At 36.2% G+C, this 13413-nt stretch overlaps 1 protein-coding gene across 4 annotated transcripts in view; it reads left to right on the top strand.

Annotated features, from left to right (window-relative positions):
• Nucleotides 1-13413, top strand: part of EYA3 (EYA transcriptional coactivator and phosphatase 3) — a 98971-nt gene that overhangs the window by 36495 nt on the left and 49063 nt on the right. For all 4 annotated transcript variants that reach the window (XM_090268905.1, XM_090268903.1, XM_090268906.1 and 1 more), the window contains exons 3-6: nucleotides 2319-2362; nucleotides 5088-5167; nucleotides 9316-9382; nucleotides 13028-13164. In XM_090268905.1, coding sequence (XP_090125031.1) covers nucleotides 2319-2362; nucleotides 5088-5167; nucleotides 9316-9382; nucleotides 13028-13164 — 328 coding nt within the window. The remainder of the gene's footprint in view (nucleotides 1-2318; nucleotides 2363-5087; nucleotides 5168-9315; nucleotides 9383-13027; nucleotides 13165-13413) is intronic.

Genomic DNA, 13413 nt, shown 5'->3' with positions numbered 1-13413 from the left:
GTTCATCATCACCAAGCCATTATTACATGAAATGTTAAAGGGACTTACTTAAGAAAAAGAAGATCAAAACTGTGAACATTAAAATGACAACAAACTCACAACTATCAACAACTGAATCTAAAAAATAAAAACAAAAACAAACTAAGCAAACAACTAGAACAGGAACAGAATCATAGGTATGAAGATCATTTGGAAGGCTTATTAGCTGGGAGGGGGAAGTGAGAGAATGAGTGAAATGGTGCAGGGATTAATAAGCATAATTGGTAGGAACAGAATAGACAGGGGGATGTTAAGAATAATATAGGAAAGGGAGAAGGCATAGAATTTACATGCACAACCCATGGACATAAACTAAGGTGAGGGGTATTGCTGGAGGGAAGGGGCATACTGGGTGGAGGGGAGCAAAGGGGAAAAATTGGGACAAGTAACAGCATAATCAATAAAATATACCATAAAAGTTTATTTTTATTTTACTTTTATTTTTAAAAATTTATTGATTTGAGAGAGGAAAAGTAACGTTTAATATACTGATCCTGTATCATACAGATTTGCTGTACTCAATTACCAGTTCTAATCGATATTTTTACAAGTTAAGTCTTATGTAAGTGAATATAGTCTTAGCTTTTTCTATTTAAGGTGATGCATTTTATTCTTGTTTTGGCCAAATTGTTCTAGCTGAAATCTCCAGTGCATCGCCAAATAGAATGGAAAGAGCTGGCATCCTTGTTTTGTTCCTCATTTTCAGAAGAAAACACCCAGCCTTTTACCATTAAATACAGTATTAGCTGTGGATGTCCCACATTTGTTCATTATCAGGTTCAGGAAATTTTATTTGAATCTTGGTTTGCTGAGTATTTCTATTGTGAAAGGATGTTGGAGTTTGTCAGGTACTTCCTCTGAGACTCTTGAGATGATCATGACATTTTTGCTTTTTTACAATAGTAATTTGATGTATTACATTAGTTAATTTTGAGATGTTAACCCAACCCCGCATACTTGGAATAAAACCCACTTGGTCATTATGCATAATTCTTTTAAGATGTTGCTGGATTAGGTAATAGTATTAGCTGAGGTGTTTGGTTTTTTTTAATAATCTATATTCACAGAAGAAATAGGTCTGCAGTTTGTTTTTGTGGTGCTGAATCTGAGCATCCCTACTAACTTACATGAAATTAGACAAATCATGTAGTTCCCCTAAGTCTCAGTTGCTTCTCTTACCAATTGAGATCATACTAGTGCTTCCATGTTTAGAAGTCTGAGAAGATGAAAAGTAATGACCCAATCCACCCATGCTACTGAGTGCCTTACAATTAGTAAGCCTCTCTGAAGTGCCTTTATTATTATTATTTTTACTATATTGGTTTTGGGTGTACAGCTTAGTGGCTAGATAACCATACACTTTATGTAGTGTTATCCTCATAAAGTGCCTTGTATTTTTAGTGTTAGCATTTCTGTAGCTATTCTCATTGTCATTGTCATCATCTTATAAAGACTTTAGAAAGCTCAACTTCTCTCAATAAAATCTACGTTGTACACTGCAGATGAATCGTTTCCTGAAAAGTAAGATTGCAACTAGCATTTAAAACTACTGAAAACTTTTAATAAAGTTCTATGGTGACTAAAAAAAAAAAATTTATATGACTAAGCATACTAAGCATGCTTCTACTATAACTAGTTATTCTAGCCAGATAGTTCTAACGTCAGATTATTTTGTAACATGAAAGCTAGCTGGGAAATCCATTAGCAGTGTGAAACATTGATTCTTCACTTGTGGATTAAGCTGTTTTAATGTAAATGCTTATATCTCAGAAGGAATTAGGAAAGATGAAAACTTGGGAAAGAAACAGAATAGTGAGAAGAATATTTTTTAAATTACTGATACCGTAATAAGAATTTATCTTTATTTTTTGTATGTTGGTAATTCAATTATAAAGACATTTCTGTTAAATAAATTTTTAGTAGATGATTCCAAGAGTTCCATTTATATGTGTATCTGTTAAAATTTAAAACCAGCTAGTTTGTATCCAAGTTTAGATATTTCATCCTGGTAAACATTTTATCTTGAGTAAAAATCCTGATAAACGTTTTACCTTGCATCTGATAAAATTTTTTTCTTTAAAATAAAATATATATATATATCTCCATGTGAAAAACAAAGTTTCTATCTCTTAAAGATAAAATCAGGGTTAATTAAATAAATCTTAGCAAGACAAAACAATTACCCTGAATTTATTAGTTAATGTTAGCCTGACATTTGAGTAGCTAGATGATTTAAAAAACAGATCACTACATTATTCTTTGTATATTTATTTTTGCAGGTTAAAAAAGCCAAGATGCAGGAATCAGGAGAGCAAACTTTAAGGTATGTAACTGCTAATTTATTTATTTATTATTCATTATTTATTCAACAGTATGTACCAACTTCATGTTATCTGTCAGAACCTGTGAGATATGGAGGAGATACAATGGTGAATATTCTTTAGTCAGATGTACAGAATATGAAATGGGAAGAATCAGCAGAAGTAAGGGAAGTGCAAGGGATTAGGCATTAATTACCAATAGCTTTGGGATGCCTCGGTCATTAGCTGCACTTCCCTTACAGAAAAGAGGCAGCCTCTATGCACCTCATGCTAGGCTTCCACAACACCATGGATTTTAGTTTTCCACAGTTCTTATCTCCTGTTGTTTGTCCACCAGCCATATGAACCAGTAATGACATCACCTCTAACATCTTAATTTCAAGAATCCTACTCTTTTACTACCACGCATTACATTGCATCTCATTTATTCTATTGCCACACTATCCATATGTCTTACTATACGCTCGCTATGAGATGATCTATCATATTTTCACTATCAACTATCGATCCTTCTCTCAAAAAAGACTTCAGTATCTTTATTTTTATTTTTTTAGATTTTATTTTTTACTTTTAGAGAGAGGGGAAGGGAGGGAGAAAGAGAGAGAGAAAACATGTGCAAGAGAAGCATTGATTGGTTGCCTTTTGCATGACCTGGCCTGCAACCCAGGCATGTGCCCTGGTGGGGAATCAGACCAGCAACTTTTGGTTCACAGGCTGGCATTCAATCCACTGAGCCACACCAGCCAGGGCAGACATGAGTATCTCTCTTACGTTGCTTAAATTATAAGATCTACAGTATTCCCTCACTTAGTGCAGGTATTACGTTTTAGACACCCCCGCGATAGGTGAATATCCGCCAAGTAGGAACCTTACATTTATTTTAGTATTTATATATATTTTAAGGCTTTATAAACCCTTCCCACACACTTATAAAACGTTCCCAGTCCCTTATTAGCCTTTCCCACTCCCTGATTAACCTTTTCCACGCTTTTATAAATACTACTTATGTCCTTAAACATATTCTACACTCATAAACCTGTGTAACTTTAACAACATACGTATACAGTACCGCAAAATCCCATGATATAGCGAAAAATCTGATAAATGATTAAATATAATATTTTAAAAAATCCTGCGATACAGTGAGGCCACAATAAGTGAATGCAATAGAGAGGGACTCCTGTATTACTTTAGTCAGTTCCTTGCAAATAATCTTAACTTCCTCCCCTTTTCCTCTATGTTGTACATCCCTAGCAAAGTCACAACCTTGGTTAAACGCAACTCTACCTATTACATACTTATTTCCAATCACCTGAACATTATGAGAGAAAAACATTAAACTGTGCTGATCAGTCAGTTTTCAGTCATGATTACATCTCAAACAGGCACTTAAACACTCTCGGTAGTCCAACCACCTTTCCTGGTGTGTTTATTTCCAGGTCTCTAAAATTATCTTTCTTCCCTTCTTTCTTTTCTCTCAACTGAGGAAAAATTGTTTGAACATTCAGAATATACCAGAGGAAAAAACCTTTGATATTATATTCGAATATTAGAGGTTTGTTCAGAAAAGATACAAGAGCTTTAAGCATTTTGGTGCTGTGTATTTTTTAATGTAAATAACATTTCTTTTTAAAAATTCTCTCCGTAGAAGCTAGTCTTAGTCAGTGTTATCTTCTCAGATATATGAAGCCTCTGGTACAGTGTCGTCCATTTCTTTCTAGGGAATGCGAATGTAGGAAGGATGCCTGGACTGGGGAGGAGTAGCAATATAATACTAGCTATAGTTGTATTGTGCTTACTCTGTTCTAGTCTCTGCTCTAAGTATTTTTATATATTAACCTCATTAATCTCTGTAACAGCTCTGTGAGGTAGATTCTGTTATTGCCCCTCATTGACAGTTGAAGGACTAGGGCACAAAGAAGTCCAGTGACTTGCCTAGTCATAAAGCTAGATTTGGCAGAACGGAATATGAACTCAATCAGCCTGGATCTAGAATCTGTACTTCTAAAAAACATGCTATACTGGTAGTTGAGGGAATAACTGAAGAGTGGGAAGTAAGGTAGAAGGAAGAGAAAGGACACTGTGAGTGATGAAAGTTAATTTAATCTCCATTCCAGAATTTCAGTGAGAATCTTCTCAACATTAAAGTGTCAAACATAATGATTTGTCCTCCCAGTTTGCATGATTTATCTTTTGCAATTTCTCTTAATTTTCCTTATGAGTAAACAGCAACAACAAAAGGATGTTGCTCAGTCTTGGGTATATTAACATTAAAATTTATTTTTTTAATCGGGGAAGAAGAGAAATACAGTAGAATGAGCCATTTTAAGATTCAGAACCCCTGGAAGCAAGCATGTATAACTTGAAAAAACTTCTCAAATTGCTAAGAGAACCATTGTCTTAAAGCATTGTTGTTAGGTATTGTGGAATTTTTCTTTTACTATGTTGTCTTTAGAGAAAATCCGACTTGCTTGTGACTTAGCTGGAATTTCTGAGTGATACAAAAATTGAAGGAGTCTGGGAATATGAGAAAGAAAAGTAGAATGCTGTGGGTACTAACCCTGGCCATAGCTCTTCAGGTAGTTGCTAAAATCCAAGAATAAGGATATCGTGAAGACTTACTATGCCTCTTTCTTGTATAGCCTTGGAAGAAATGGGTTTGATTTAATTACTTTTAGCAATGCAGACATCAGTCAGGGGCTAATGTATTCATTCTGGTTCTCCTAGCCAAGTAAGCAACCCCGAAGTCAGTGATCAGAAACCTGAAACTTCAAGCCTTGCTTCAAACCTTACCATGTCAGAGGAAAGTAAGTACCATGTTCTGTGCATGACAGAAGCAGTATTTCTATAAACCAGGTGAGGTTGTTCTTTTATAATTGGTTTTAACCGATTGCCTTGTTTGTCCCAGAATGCTCAGAAGCCTTTCCTTTCCTTGTGTGTGTTCATACATATATATGACTAAATCACATGGAATTCACTCACCCAGGAGTCACACTTGGTGATTTTATTTTTGCTTTGATGTTGGATGTTTTAAAGGTAAAGTGCCTTACTCAAAATCAGAAAAGTTTGTGGACCAACCTCTGACTGCTACTCCAGAGGACTTGGTATTTTTCTACCTTTTTCAAAACCAAAGAATACTACCTATCAATTCAGGCCAAAAAAGGAGAATAATCCCGTGAGAGCCCAAGATTGATATTGGGCCCTCAGGGAGATTCAGCTCAATAAGATATACCCTCACTCCCCTGTAGAAAAGTTATATTCATGCATTACACAAAATTCTGTAGAGTGTTCTGTTTGTTTTCCTTGTGGAGACAGAAGCTTTCTCTAGCATACCCACTTCCACAAATTGTCTTTATAGGGCAAATAGTCCTCCCTGGAAGTAAATGGCTGTGCCCTTTCTTATTTTACCACACTCTTTAAAAGAATAAATTTGCGTAAAACACTTTAAAAAAAGGCTTGTTTTGCAGATGTTTTTTTCTCTTAAGATGATTATGCTTAATTTTACATACCTCCTATGTATTAAAAAAATAGCATGACTTTAAAAAAACAGGTGTATCTTGAGTTGTATATATTATTTTCTCAAAGGTACTATTTTAGTGGTTCTCAATCTTTTAGCGTATCAAAGAAGCATCTGGAATGCTTGCTTGTAATATAGAATACCAGCCTCATCTTCAGAGATTATCATTCAATAGATCTGATGTGGATGGGAATCTGTATTTTCAAGAAGATAGTTAGGTGGTTCTGATGCATATGGAAAACTCTCCATACTGTGGTAAACTGCTATAATCAGTGGAATGTCTCCTTTAATTTTTTTAAATTTTAATTTATTGGTTTGAGAGAGAGAGGGAAGGAGGGAGGGAAATAGAGAGACAGTGAAAGAGAAACATAGATTTCTTTTTCCACTTATTTATATGTACCATTGGTTGAGTCTTATGTGTGCCCTGACTGGAATCGAACCCACCCACAACCTTGGCAAATTGGGATGATGCTCTAACCACCTGAGCTACCCAGCCAGGGCTTTCCTCTTAATTTTTTGAATGTCCAACTCATTCCCAAGAAAAGCCCTGTTTCTTACCATACTTTAGGGCCAGAAAGTAAGTTAAGTCTTTTTGCTCTTCCCAAATAATTTCTCTTTTTTTCCTTCAAACACTCTAGTTTGAGGGCTACATCTATGCCTCTCCTTACCTTTCTTTTTAGCTCAGACTGAACTCCTAGTCATTTTGCTCTTTAAAGACTAGACCTTCTTTGTTTCCTTTTCCATCACACTCTTATTCTTCTTGGTGATTTCAACATCCATGTAGATGACCTATCCAGTGCCCATCATACCCCTCTTGTCATCATGTCCCTTCTTACTCAGCACAGATTCTGTGGTTCTTTATTATAATTACTCCCTTACAAATACTTTCAATAACTTCCACTCTTGTGCTTTCCTTACTAAACCCTAGTTCTAATTTAATCCAACTTTCTACCTTCTCTATAAGTATATTCAAATAGCCAAACATTATTGAATAAATTATATACCTAGCTGACTACTTGGCCTCAAGTAGGCACCTAGCATGTTTGGAAATTTTACCAAATTTTCCTGATGAGTTTTACCTTTTAACAGCTCATACCACTTCTTTTCCCCTCAGAGCACTCATACTCACTTACCTTTTCTCATTCTCAACTGATGATTCCTTCTCGATTAGAAGCTGTGAGACAGGAAACCCCCTTATTATCCCACCACCACCAGATACTCAAACCTACCTGTTTTGTACTCATGGTTTTTTGCATCATTTTTGTCAGAATGGAAATAGTGTTCTGGCTCCTGTCAAAGGTCAGGCCTTTTATTTGTGCTCCATATCCTATCCCTTCTCACCTTCCCCTAGGACTTTGGTATTGCAGTTATCCTAATTCCATGTCTGCATCATCATGTTCTTCTCTTTTTAGTACTTCCTTTCAGTAAAGAGACATGATCCAGTATCTACCATCTTAATACAAACAAAAGCCTCCTTTGGCTCCATATCCCTCACTAGTTGTAGACCTCCTCTTTGTTCTGTGACCCACTGGAACCTCAGATAAGAGTTGCCCTCATTTGGTTTCTCACCTTCCATTCACTCTTCAAGCTTCTGAAATTTAGCTTCTATTACCACCTTTCCAATGAAATTGCTCTTTTCAGGGTCATCAGTTACTTTCACTAACTGCAGGTACTAATTTCTAGTAGACATTTCTCTCTTATCCTGCCTCTCACTACTTTCCTCCCACCTTTCTTCTTTGCTAGCCCTTTTTTCTCTCTCTGAACTCTGAATGTTCGTGGGCCCTCAACTTTTATTTCTAGTCCACAGTCTTTTCTCTTTCTGCATCTATCATCCATTATTATATTTCCAGGAAAAGTCATACTTAAAGTGTGTGAAAGCTTTTTATTCCCTTAGCCTCCATCAAATCCGTTCTTTTCCCAAACTTTCCCATCTTAGGAAGTGATTTCACTATCCCTCCAGTTGCTCAGGCTGAAAACCTAGAAATTACCTTGTTTTCCCCATCCCTTATATACTAATCCATCAGAATGTCCTGTTAGTTTTACCTTCAGAATATATTTCAAGGTATTTCCTTATCTCCACTGCTGTGACTCTACTGTATAGTAGAGTAGGCCTTGACTCTTTATAATCCTTTTATAGTTCCCAAGTACTGCAAAGATCAAGGCTCATGCACTCTCTAGAAAAGTAAAAATTGGCCTAAATCTTCTAGGATATTTGTCAGTCTCTTCTAGAATTAATTTAAATCAAAGGAGAAGGGTTTGGGTTTTTGAAAGTACTTGTCAACAGAGAAGGAACTGTCATGAACTTATATTCTTTGTGATTGATAGTAAGGACTTTAGATTTAATTGAGATTTTTTTTCATTTCTGTCAAAACGATTATGGACGAATGTGACCTCCAGATTTCCAGTCATTATTGTTAAAGGCCTTGAACAATGGCAGTGGACCACATCTTACATGATAACCTCACAGGTGTTGCTTTGTCTCACTGTTGGGCATGATTATTCCCTTCTTGACCAGAGTTCCTTTTCTGGGTCAGACACTGAGGGAACCCAGCTAGACATAAATTTAATTGGTTCACTCCTAGTCCCTGTTTATAATAGAGCAACCTTCTTTATTGAGGTTGAAGGAAGTTCTTAGTTTAGGAGTCTGGTACAAGCTCTATGACGTAACTCAGTGTACAACATGAACCGAAATAGTGCCTAACGAATAGGATTTTGCTGTATTTCAGACTTGAGTTGAATATTTATAGCACTTATCAAAGATGAAATCATGAGGGTCAAGCCTTCACAGCAGCTATTCTAGAAGTCAGGCTGTGGAAGTCTCTTTACTTGCTAGTTTATCAGAGCATCACACCAGTCCCTCAGGCCTGTCTCTGCTTTGCCAAACTTAAAGCCTTTACAACAGAACTGAAAAAATAGTAGTATAGAAGCATATTTACATCTTTTCTCCTGTTGATTATACACAGCAGTAGCAACAGTTTTCTAATAAAATTAGGTATTTTCCCCTAACTCTGTCTTTCTGCAAGTCATTCACTTGGCCAAAATAGAGGGTAAACACCCAGAGAATGAATAAATTGAAGAAGTGTGTAATGTGGTTTCCTAGTTATGGATCTTGCTTTTTAAGTTTGCGTATGAGCACAGCTGAGAGCTTAGATGGCTTCATCTGTGGTTTTAAATCAGTGAAGGGTGAAGGTAGAGATCAGTTGGTATTAACCTTCAGCTTTTTTCCATACCCTTCACATTCTAGTTTCTTTTACTGTCTAAAAGTCTAAGTCTGTTATTAGAAGAGTGAGGCATTTTCTATACATAGTCTTTCTAAATTTCTGATGTCCAAGCTATATTCTGTAATTTAGTTTGAAATACTATACAGTGAGATATGCAGTTTTCTCATTTTATTTTTGAAATGCTCTAACTTTTTACCTGGTGATATCTTTCTTTCAGTTATGACATGCACCGATTACATCCCTCGCTCATCCAATGATTATACCTCACAAATGTATTCTACAAAGTAAGTTGAATAATTATTTCGAAATCCCTATGCTTTTTCTCTAGGTTCATTGCAAATTTTAACTTGATGTTTAACTTATTAAGTTGGCATTTAACTTATTTTCACCTCTCTTGTTCTCTCTGTCCCTACTCCAATTTATTTATTCCCTCCAAATATGGAGTCTCTGTTAGATCCTTTTAAAAAGTAGATGGTTGCCTAGAATGGATCACTGTTACCCAGGAAGCTTGCTCTAAATGAATACACTGAAAATGAAAAATTCTGTTAGTGATCAAAGCATATCACTGATTGACCTCTGATCATTTTCTCTTTCCTTGATAGAGCCATAAAAACAGCCCCAGCCAACCTCATACTAGGACTTCTCAGCCCAAATGTTCATTTTCTTATTGAATGTCCTCAAAGTAGAAGTGGACTTGACATTAGGTTTAGTGAGTTGAAGTCATTAAGAGGCATTTTGAGCTTTTGAGGGGTTAATATCAGCATTTAAGATTCACCAGGTTAATCATCTCCAGGATGAGTAGGTTCAGAACAGTGCATATGTCAAGCTACCATTGATGATAGTGAGCCTATTTTATTTTTTTACATTCTTAAAGAATATTTTAATTTTTAAAAAATCAAGAGAAAAATTGAACAGTGCCTGAATCTTTATTTCTCATAACCTACATTTTTTTCAAATTAGACAGTTTTACACTGAATGACACAAAGAAACTTAAATTACCAATAGTTACATGTAAGCTTGATTCCAGTCTTAATGAAAAGAATAGAACAAAAACAAAAACCCTCAGGAAAGTTCCACATTACAGCCCTATTTTGTGAACTGGCAGCTGTGGGCTCTCCTTCAGTCTTCGATTGTCTGCTGCTTTCTGTGTAACCCCTACCGACAGCTCACACACTCCTCACCTGCTGACCTCGTGAGAAACGTAACCTGCTGCGCTCCTGACTACAGCTAGTGACAGCTTGTGATGAGACTATATAAATATTGGGTTGGCCAAAAAGTTCATTATGTTTTTCCATTCCATGGCTCTAGTAGCACTTAGTTGTCTTTAACTTCATTCAAAACAGTTTTGTTAGATTGTATTGTGACAGCTGTCATATCAGTATGCACTTAAAAAGAACTTATCAAAATTCGTGAATTTTTGTACAGCCATTTTAATATTGAAGATGGAAGAAAATATGCAACATTGTTGGCATATTACGCTTTGTTACTTCAAGAAAGGTAAAAATGCAACTGAAACACAAAAAAAGATTTGTGCAGTGTATAGAGAAGGTGCTGTGACTGATTGAACATATCAAAAGTGGTACTATTGACACTTTGGCCAAATATATCTTTGCTGTCTTAAACATTGGAAGATGTTTAGCAGCACCCCTGGGCCCTACCCACCAGAAGCCAATAGTGGGAGATAGCTGAGATATTGCTAAAAGTGAAAAATGTGTCTCTTATTTTATGGAAAAAACCATACAGACTTTTTGGCCAACCCAATACATACAAGTGTGCTTATTTAACTAAGATATGTTCTTATATGTTTATATAATGTAGGGTACATAGAAATTGGTAATAGAGATGAGTGATGCCTATGGGGTGTTGTAAAAAGAAAATTGACATTTTTTTCCCTTTTGTGCCCATTTGAACCTTCATTTTGCATCAATTAGAAAATACCCTAATCAGGCCCTGGCTGCTGTGGCTCAGTGGATTGAGCGTTGGCCTGCAAACCAAGTGTCACTGGTTTGATTCCCAGTCAGGGCACATGCCTGGGTTGCACATCAGGTCCCCAGTTGGGGGCACATGGGAGGCAACCACACATTGATGTTTCCCTCTCATTCTCCCTCCCTTCCCCTCCCTCTGAAGATAAATAAATACAGTCTAAAAAAATAATAATAAAATAATAATAAAAAGCTAATAGAAAATATATTTAAAAAAAAAAAAAACCCTAATCAAAAAGTTAACTCTATGAGTTTTCCAAATTGTAGTCTTGTATTAACACTAATAGCTTCATTGGGCCAGTCATTTTCATGTGGTTTTATGTGAAATGACTAAACTTGTTCTCTGAGATCATTATGAAGGCAATAACAAAATACTTTGAGCTACAAAGACACCATATGTAAAAGAATATGATCTTCACCATATCTGGAGATTAATCACTAAGATTTTAAGTAATTCCGCATGCAATTTGATTTAACAACTACAACCTGAGCTATTTCCTGGTCTCAGATCTGGCTAAGAATAATAGGAATTTTCAAATTCAGTCTCTTAGAATTCACTGAAATGGGAATATGTTGCATATTCCAAATTCATTTACTCATTCAGAAAAGATTTGCATACCTGCTCTATTCAAGATACCTTATTTAGCTATGCCTTGTATCCTAATTCATACCTCCTGTATATCTTTTGTACCTGGACATCTATTTCCAGTTTTTTCCCTTGTAATTTATTTTACAAAGCAATGTCTGACTGATCTGTATTAAAGAGCAGCTCTGATCTTGTCACTATGCTCAGCAATTTCAGTGGCTCCCACTTGTTTCTGATTTGTCTGAACTCAGCCTAATATTCGAGGTCTTAGGCATCTGTCTTCCTCTATCTCACTACTTTCCTCCCCTTTATATACTTCCCTTAATACGATCTGTGCTTCTTGCAGGCTGAAGCCCTTGCTTTCCTTCCTCTGTACCTTTTCCAGAGTTTTTGTATTTTCCTAGAACACCCTTTCTCTGCCATTCCTGCACATCCTATATGCTCATTTCACACATCACTTCTTTGTAGCCTTTCTTCATTTTCTTCTCCCCCAAACCTGAAAAGAATCCTTTTGCCTTATGAAACGCTCCTTCCCTCCAGTATTTTATCATTATTACTTATATGGCACATATAACTTTTTTCCTTATAAGTATAACATAAGCCACCATATAACTAACTGATATCTAAAAATTCAGTGTATAACATGAATGAAATGACCAGGTCATCTGGCTAGTCTAAATTCCCAGAAGCTTCACTGCTGAATTCAAATCCCCAGTTAAACCTGAGGTGATTGGCACTAACTAGTAGCAGTATACTCTGGCATAAATATCACCGGGAAATTCTGAGTCCTGTCTGGGACTTCCCAGGTTTTATTAGTTATGTGGCTATAAATTTTATAGGCTTGATCTGGTGATATTGTGGCCACTCCTGCTCCTTGTTTTCTAATGTAGTTGCTTGCCTTTTCTCTACCAGCCTCTCCCTCTTTTCTAAGCCCCACTTTTCTTCTTAGAACTTTAGTTTGGCCCAGGGGGCTGAGTGGAGAACAAGAGCAGTTGTGAATCCTGTTCTGCCCAGTTTTCTGTTATTTTAGGTTTTATTTTATATGTAGAAATAAGGGCATAAACAAGTTTAATCCATACTTGTACCTCACATAGGGCAATACATGTAGAGTACTACGTTTATAGTAATTGGACCTCGTGAGGAAAGTTGAACATATTAAATTTTCCGTACAATTGTTTCTTAGGTAGGCTGTAGTAGAACCTGGAAAGGAAATATTAGCTCTACTTTTTGGCCACAGTAAGAGACATTTTGTAGGTTAGTTCCTTCGTTGCTGTTTTTACATGTAGTGCTATTGGGTGTTTCTCCTGTTTTTCATTACTAAAATCACACATGCATGTTTTTGTTGTCTTGAACTTTTCTAGACCTTATGCACATATCCTCTCAGTTCCTGTTTCTGAAACTGCTTATCCTGGGCAGACTCAGTACCAGACACTACAGCAATCTCAACCATATGCTGTCTACCCTCAGGCAACCCAAACATATGGACTACCTCCTTTTGGTAAGGCATCCTGTTACAAGCAATTTCTAAGAATGTTGACTTTTATCCCCTGGAAACTTTGATCTTTCCCCAGAAAGCAGGCATGGCTGATCAGGAAGCAGAAAGATGAATTGTTCTTTGCAGAGCACCTTACTCAGTTCCAGGTGTGATAGAAGTTTTGTAGCCAACTTTTCAACAGTATATTTGATGCATATAATATAAAATCATAATTTTTCAGGACTCATCCATCAAAGTTAGCTACTAAAATTT

The sequence above is a fragment of the Furipterus horrens genome, unplaced genomic scaffold (assembly GCF_987537825.1).
Source record: "Furipterus horrens unplaced genomic scaffold, mFurHor1.1.pri manual_scaffold_3, whole genome shotgun sequence".
Taxonomy (NCBI): Eukaryota; Metazoa; Chordata; class Mammalia; order Chiroptera; family Furipteridae; genus Furipterus; species Furipterus horrens.
Note: the sequence above shows the minus strand (reverse complement) of the source record. Positions and strands in the feature narration are given on the sequence as shown.